Source organism: Carex rostrata, chromosome 3 (assembly GCF_964058835.1).
Source record: "Carex rostrata chromosome 3, lpCarRost1.2, whole genome shotgun sequence".
Classification (NCBI taxonomy): Eukaryota; Viridiplantae; Streptophyta; class Magnoliopsida; order Poales; family Cyperaceae; genus Carex; species Carex rostrata.
This window is the reverse complement of record NC_135920.1, coordinates 10349139-10356590: the sequence shown is the minus strand read 5'-3', so window position 1 is coordinate 10356590 and position 7452 is coordinate 10349139. Positions and strand designations below refer to the sequence as shown.

Sequence of the window (7452 nt, the reverse complement as noted above, 5' to 3'; positions counted from 1 at the left end):
CCAAAGTGTAGTATATGTGGTATTCTTTATCCCTCCATATTCAAGCCATAGGTATAAAGAGTGTACAGTAAAAGACCGAGATGAATGCCATCTCCAATATATCTTGTCAGGTTGTGTAGACATAGTGAATATAGGAGGGGAGAAGCAGTGGGAGACTAATTGGTACCATTCGACTAATAAGGTGCCTGTAAGTTGTCTATTAAAGTGGATGGTACTGTAAGGGTCATTATGTAAGAAAGCCTCATCTACTTTTAATAGGGGATTAGTGGTTATTTGGAAAAGATTAGGGTATTGGGAATAAAGAGCACACTCTCCTAACCACAAGTCTAGCCAGAAGAAGGTTTCTTTTCCAGAACCAACTATTCTAGTAATTCCTAGTTCTACTATGTGTTTAATGGATATAATGCCTTTCCAAAAATGAGAGCAGTTGGCATTACTGAGTCCAGAGTGAGTGTATTTGTTGAACGGAACCACAAGCTATTCAAGTCATAAATCATAATTAGTTAACAATCAAAATTAACACACTTTTTCAATTTATTTGATATTAATCAAATAAATTAGATATTCCTATTTCAGTTTGTGATTAATTTTTGACAGAGAATTTACCTTTCACATTGATAATATAGAGTATGGCTAATATAACATTAGTGTCATTTAAGTCTATATAACACCAATTCCAAAACCTATCAAATCGAGTTCAAATGACAAATCCAAACCGTTCAAACCAATTAACTTTATGAGTGATGCGTTTACATGCAAACTTTTTATATTTTTGAGTTATTTTAGTATCAAATCAAGCGGCAAAAAAAATTGAAAAATGAATGTATTAAATTAACTTAAAAACTCACACATTTGACCGCTTGACTTGATACCAAATAAACTCAAAAACTTATAAATTTTACATGTAAACGCACAACTAATGAAGTCTATCGGTTTGAACGGTTTGAACGGTTTGAATTCATCATTTGAAATCGATTTGATAGGTTTTGGAGTTGGTGTTATATAGACTGAAATAAAATGACACTGATGTTATATTAGCCATGCTCGATAATATAATTAGATATTCCTATTAAGCCCCCTTTCGACTCAAGACTTTCTTATTTCCGCGTATCCTTCCCTCCCCCCCCGCCCCAGAATCCAGATCGTCGCCGACTAATCCCTCTCTCCCCTCTTTACGCCATCTCTATCTCCAAAATCCAGATCGCCTCTTTACGCCATCTCCTATCGGCTATCTCCAGAATCCAGATTGGTGCAGACTAATCCCGAATTGGTGGCTATGGAGGTACGCCTGTGGCACGACAAGCGCGAGCGCGAGCTCCTCGACAGCCTGGCCGACCTCTTCGCCATCATCAAGACCACCGAGAAGCTCGAAAAGGCCTACATCCGTGACCTCGTTCCCTCCGATTCCTACGAGTCCGAGTGCCTCAAACTCATCGCACAGTTTAAAACCCTCTCTGCCTCCATTGCTTCTTCTGTGCCCTCCATTGAGCGCTTTGCTGAGGCTTACAAGCTCGATTGCCCCCATGCCCTCAATCGCCTCATCATTTCTGGCGTCCCAGCCACAGTCGAGCACCGCGCAGCTTCAACAGCCGCTGCGTCTTCCGCTGCAGCAACCTCTGCCTCTGCAATTGCGCAGTGTGTGCAAAATTTTATTACTGCCATGGACACCATCAAACTCAACATGATTGCTGTTGATCAGGTAATTATTTTCTTCTTCTGTATTATAAATTTATAATGCAATCATTCATACTGGTACTGGTAAGAGTTTGCCAGTAGGGTCAAATACTTTAAAACTGGGAAGATTGGAAGAACAAATACCCCTATATGTCCTTGCAAGCTAAGAAAATAAACGTTCTATCTAAGTAACTTCTTAGAAGACTTGACTGTAACAACAATGGTTCATTCATGAGCTGCTATCATACTGGTACTGGTCATTATTGGCATGTTGCGAGTGTCTAAATGTCCTCTCTAACCTGTCTTGTAACATTGTTCACATGAATATATTGGGTCTTGCCAGTTCACATAGCCCGAAAACCAATTGACATTCTTTGTTGCAATCACTGGAAACAAATATGGTGATGTCATATTCCAATACTTTTTATTTGGTAATGGATTTACTTTTAATTGGTGGTTAGACTGCATTTGTATTATTATTTTTTTTTTCTTAGATTAAATTTCAGCAGAAACCTTTGTTTTCTGGTACTGTACGACTTAAGAGTACAAATTTAGTGGCAGAAGGTGCAATATAAAAATATTTGAAAAATTCATGTTGAGCGATATAAATGAATGTCAGGTTAATATATACACTGCATTTGTAGTTTGTTAATAAGTTTGTAACATATAAACAGGTGCACCCGCTACTGTCGGATCTATCTGCCTCCTTCAACAAACTCACTGGCAATCTCTTGCCACCAGACTTCGAGGGTAAAGTGAAGGTGAGAGAATGGCTCGCCAGATTAGCGAAGATGGGAGCAGCTGACGAACTGACAGAGCAGCAGGCGCGGCAGCTTCACTTTGACCTTGAGTCTTCCTACAATTCTTTCATGGCAGCTCTGCCCAATGCCGGCTCCTAAGCTGCTCAGAAGGTTTTGCTTTTTTTAATTTTTATTTCTTTTTTGTAACCAAGACCTATATCTTATAGCGGTTGCAAACAACTCATAACAGAATTTTGCAGTAAGCACAAAAGTTGCCGTTTACCAAACCGAGGCTCGTTCAATTACAAGGGCATTATTTTAAACATTGAGAAATATCACCCCTTCCCCAAACCCCTGCTGTAGCGAGCCTAACTTTTGGTAACTCAACCCGATTAAACTGAAAGTTCGATCAGGAGGATGAACATATGTGGTTTATCCTTTTATCTAGGGATTATGATATGATGAATGCAGGGGCAGTTTAGTGAGCTTTGGAGTGGTGTTCTTATATCTAAATCTGTGTTATTCATAAATAATTGTAAACTAAGTATAATCTTGTTTACTTGCCAAGGATCTTAATATCTTGTACCTTTTCCATTTTGGGCGGTGATGGTGGGTTTTATTGTGTGTGTGTGTGTTGGGGGGGGGGGGGGGGGGTATGTTTTGTTTGGTTACAAGTGACAAGATCATTAAATGTTTAATATATGGTGTTAGAAGGTAAGATCAATGTAAGGTGCAATTGTATAGTTGTGGCTGCATTATACTTTTCTTAAGTTTGTATATTCTGTGCCTGCATTTCTGATGCCTCCTTTTGGCTTGCAATGCAGGTTTTTGGCGATTAAATTATTGGTTGTGTTGGGGTCAAATTGTGATAAAAGGAGTATCCTTGTATATTCTCATGTTTGAATCTGTTGAAAAAATTTATTAGGATTTAGTTGTATTAAATTTGTTGTGGTGTAGGGATAGTATTAATACAATGCTCGGTCATTGTTTGTATAATTGCTTTCATAGTGTTCAACTGAGTAACAGGATCTATAATCCACTATATTGATCCACTTGGCCACATCAACCACCTACTAAATTTCATGCTATTGCAGAAGGTTGCCATATCAGATACTTGTACCATACTTAAACTTCTGGTATGACATGTACGGCCTGATATTAACCCATAATTATTCAATTATTCAAATTCATGATGTGTTTTTGTCACCTACCTTAATTTTGTCTGGTTTTGGCTGTTTAGTGTGAACCTTAACATGCCAACAGAATTTGTCCGTGACAAAATATGTACTAGAATATACATGTATTTTGCTTGTCTATATACTGCTGCTTACAGTATGCTAATCCTTGCTAATGCCACTGAATATTTGCTTTATTTTAATATAAAACAAACTAAAATAAGAGTAGATTGCAGAGGTAGTCCTTAAAAGTTTTATCCCTTTTTTTTTTTTCCTTTCTGGTCTTCATAGTTTTAGAAGTTTTAATTTGGTCGGTATATTATCATTTGGGGGGGATTTTTATTTTTTTGCCAGTCAATATTGTCTAGACCAGTGTTGTAAAAAATGATCATTTAAGTTGATAAATCGGCCGATTAGTTGTTGGTGGTGATCAAACCGTTACAGATTTTTCCGACTAATTGGTTGATTATGGCCAATTATTCCTGATTATTCCCGATTAAACGCTTTGTGGTGATGTTAAAATGCAAAATTAACTAAACTGCTCCTTTTATCAAGCAATTTTATCTGACACTCAAATGACATTTATGATGTTAACATTATATTACATTTCATAAAATAAAATTATTGGATATGTGCCAGATTCTTTACTTAAAATAAAATTATATGTCCGAAAGGGAAGAAAATAAGTAAATAATGTCTTCCTAACAAAAGTACGTAAATTATGTTATCATAAGCTGATCCTTCACTTTTAAAATCAGTGTTCCTAAAAAAACAAACTTTTAAAATCAGAATGTTAACAATCGAAGTTCCGATATTAGTTAATTGTTTGCAATATTCTCCAAAGAAAAAAAAGTTAAGTTTTGTTCTTTTAATTATCTTAGACATAAAAAAATTATACGGACATGTAAATTGATTACTTTAGACACAACAAGTAACAGTGTATCAAATTAGTACAATAATATTGTCATGTTTGAATCTTGCAATAACATTAATATCTACTCCCACAAAACATTGTTGCCTCCATCCCTACCCACAGGCGAACACTTGGAATCCAATCATGCATGTTTCCCAATGGTTTGCTACCATTTGAACTTCTCTACTCTCTATCAGAGCAATAAAAACGGTGCATACACACATTAATTTTTCACAATTTGCGAAGCGCCTCTTTCCAATCCAGTGCATCCTTTTTAGTAATGGCGGATGCATGCATGGATTGGTAACCTAAACGTTTAATTAGGAACTCTGACCGTCTTTCTGCTTTTCAAATTCCATTTACATAAACAGGGGACATCTATCTATTCTTCTCTGAACACACCACAGCAAAATCATTTCTACCGTGTCCTTCCAAAAAAAAAAAAAAAAAAAAAAAAACATGGCCACCAAGAACTTGATCCTCAATCTTACAATAGACAACTCCAGGAACAAAGTACTCTTTGCCGAATCTGACAAAGATTTTGTAGACGTGCTACTAAGCTTTCTCACCATTCCACTTGGCACTCTTGTTAGCCTTTCTAACAAGAATTCCCTTCTCTGTTTAGATAACCTCTACAAGAGTGTCGAAGATCTCGGCAATGAATACTTCAAGACTACCCCTTGCAGGGAAATGTTGCTTAGGCCTAATTTTGCGGCTGAGATCGATTGTCTCGATTTACCTCTCAATGTTCAAGGTGACAGGGCACTGATCTACTACACTTGTTCGCAAAATTGTCCCCATGAGCTCCTCAGCTCGTATGCAAATGCCATGTGCTCTTGCGGCAGAAAGATGGTGCGCAAAGTAAAGGCGGTGAGAGGAAGTAGTACAAAAGAGCCAGATGAGGGTGTTTTCTTGAAATGTGCAACACGGTTTCTGATTACGGATAATTTTACTGTCACACCGGCATCTACTCAGGCTGCGTTTAATTTACTTGGTTGTGCTGGCACAAGTTTGAGCTCTGTTGTGGAGAAACAAGTGTCTGTTGGCCTATCAGAGGTAAATCTTGCCCCATTTTTAATCTTAATCTTAGGTAAATCTTGTTAAATTTTTACAATTAAATATTACCATGTTGCAAGCTTAATATTTTCTTTCTTTCACATTGCATCAAGATTTATGGCCATGGGAAGTCGCAAAGAATTGAAATGACTGTCCATATTATCTTTAAATTTATAGGGATTTATCTTTTTCAGGAAGTATTAACTTTCAATTAATAATTTTTTTGTCACAATTTCTATTTTGATGATAAACAATAGTTCATTTAGTCCTTGAAATTGACAGCCATTTTGTTTTTTTGAATTTTAATTATCATATATGTTCATTAATTTCAGATTATTGCCATACTTCGCCAATCTCTGATCTCTGAGGATACTTTTACAAATGTCTTTCTTGAGGGAGAAAATGCTAATGAACTTGAGAAGAAAAACAGCCCCTTTGCTCTGGTCTCCCATCCCAAGCCATGCTCTGATCCTACAGATAATTTTGTTGGTATCAAGCTAATTGTTGACAAACATAAAAACAAGGTTCTATATGCAGAATGCAACCAAGATTTCATTGATATATTGTTTAGCTTCCTAACCTACCCTTCTGGGTTTGTCATTAAAAGCCTTAATGGAAAGTCTCATATAACTTGTTTAGATAATCTATTTGCAACTGTTCTTATCAAGCCCATGGCTGATTGCTTTAAAACCGATGAAATGAAAGAATATATAGTCAACCCAAGGCTTTTTTCACACTTCAGATCAACTAAATCACTCGTAAAATCTGATGAAGCCGTACCAGCGAGGTACTATATGTGCCGGACTCCTGACTGTGTTTCTACCGAAGTTAGCCTTGTTCCAAATGTGCAATGCAAGTGTGCACGCATTAATAACAAAAAGAGCATTACTAACAAAAAGATGAAGATTACTGATCCAAGAACAACTCGTGCCTCTGGATTATCCGATCAAGGATATGTTTCTGTCACAACTTATATAGTTACTGATGATTTAGTTGTAACACCATTCTCAGTATCAACTCTTACTCGTATGATTGCAAATGCTTCCGAAGGTGTGGTCGAAATTCCGGTTAATATTGGAGAAAAGGAGGTACAAACCACTTTTTTTAATTACTAGTGAGTGTGCGCGCTCAAATGCACGTGTTGTGGAAGCGGAATTTCGAGCTTATGATATCTTTTGTTTTGTTTTGTGATGATAATTTTAGGTTCTGGCATTGCTGGAAGCTGCACTTGGTTCTCAGGCTGTGTTTACAGATTCTTTCTTGATCAATGAGGAAACTACCAGAAATGCTATCTGTGGCGATGACAGTGATTGTGTTATTGTTTGATTCCAAATTAATTAGCCTTATTGTTTTATGAACCATTAGCGTAATATCATGGATGTATTATTCTTTTAAGTTTTATTATAACTACAACAATATATTTGTAGTTTTGTTGAACAGAGGTAACGATGTTCTTGTTTATATATATATATGAGGAGGGTTCAAATGCATCCAAATTTTTGTGCACTCAAATGCATCATATCTTTCAAATTCTTTTTCTCCGTTTTCAAAGTCCGAATAGTCAATCCGAACCGTTAGATGCGATATATATATTAAGATGTGCTTGGAGACCAAAATTTGCATTTTTTGGAATTTTTTTACTATTTATTAAGCCACTTTGAAAATCGCTGATTTTACATTTTCTGGACCATTGGATCATCGATTTTCAAAGTGGCTTAATAAATAGTAAAAAAATTCCAAAAAATGTAAAATTTGGTCTCCAAGCACATCTTAATATGTAGATCGCATCTAACGGTTCAGATTGACTATTCGGACTTTGAAAACGGAGAAAAAGAATAAGGTGCATTTGGGTGCACAAAAATTTGAGTGCATTTGAACCCTCTCATAATATGTG

At 36.4% G+C, this 7452-nt stretch overlaps 2 protein-coding genes across 3 annotated transcripts; both read left to right on the top strand.

Moving 5' to 3' along the window:
- Positions 1 to 1131: 1131 nt before the first annotated feature.
- On the top strand, positions 1132 to 3474 carry LOC144551407 (vacuolar protein sorting-associated protein 28 homolog 1-like). Of its 2 annotated transcripts, none has more exons than XM_078299357.1 (3): positions 1132 to 1699; positions 2349 to 2585; positions 2863 to 3005. In XM_078299357.1, exons 1-2 carry the CDS (start codon positions 1277 to 1279, stop codon positions 2571 to 2573), a joined length of 648 nt encoding a protein of 215 aa, XP_078155483.1. In that variant the 5' UTR covers positions 1132 to 1276; the 3' UTR covers positions 2574 to 2585; positions 2863 to 3005. The 2 variants fall into 2 exon arrangements, with proteins under 2 accessions (XP_078155483.1, XP_078155482.1); XM_078299356.1 differs by lacking the exon at positions 2863 to 3005 and adding an exon at positions 3239 to 3474 and having other exon boundaries at positions 1134 to 1699.
- A 1483-nt stretch (positions 3475 to 4957) lies between these two features.
- On the top strand, positions 4958 to 6884 carry LOC144551846 (uncharacterized). The gene is made up of 3 exons (XM_078299944.1): positions 4958 to 5558; positions 5891 to 6646; positions 6762 to 6884. The coding sequence occupies exons 1-3, from the start codon at positions 4962 to 4964 to the stop codon at positions 6882 to 6884; spliced, it is 1476 nt and encodes a 491-aa protein (XP_078156070.1). The 5' UTR covers positions 4958 to 4961.
- Positions 6885 to 7452: the final 568 nt, after the last annotated feature.

What these genes read in the sequence shown, in the direction of transcription:
- LOC144551407 (XM_078299356.1), top strand. Translation starts at nt 1,277, where the DNA reads ATGGAGGTACGCCTGTGGCACGACAAGCGCGAGCGCGAGCTCCTCGAC. An exon ending in ACATGATTGCTGTTGATCAG is followed by an intron (nt 1,700 to 2,348) that starts GTAATTATTTTC and finishes ACATATAAACAG; the next exon opens with GTGCACCCGCTACTGTCGGA.
- LOC144551846 (XM_078299944.1), top strand. Translation starts at nt 4,962, where the DNA reads ATGGCCACCAAGAACTTGATCCTCAATCTTACAATAGACAACTCCAGG. An exon ending in TGTCTGTTGGCCTATCAGAG is followed by an intron (nt 5,559 to 5,890) that starts GTAAATCTTGCC and finishes CATTAATTTCAG; the next exon opens with ATTATTGCCATACTTCGCCA. An exon ending in TTAATATTGGAGAAAAGGAG is followed by an intron (nt 6,647 to 6,761) that starts GTACAAACCACT and finishes TGATAATTTTAG; the next exon opens with GTTCTGGCATTGCTGGAAGC.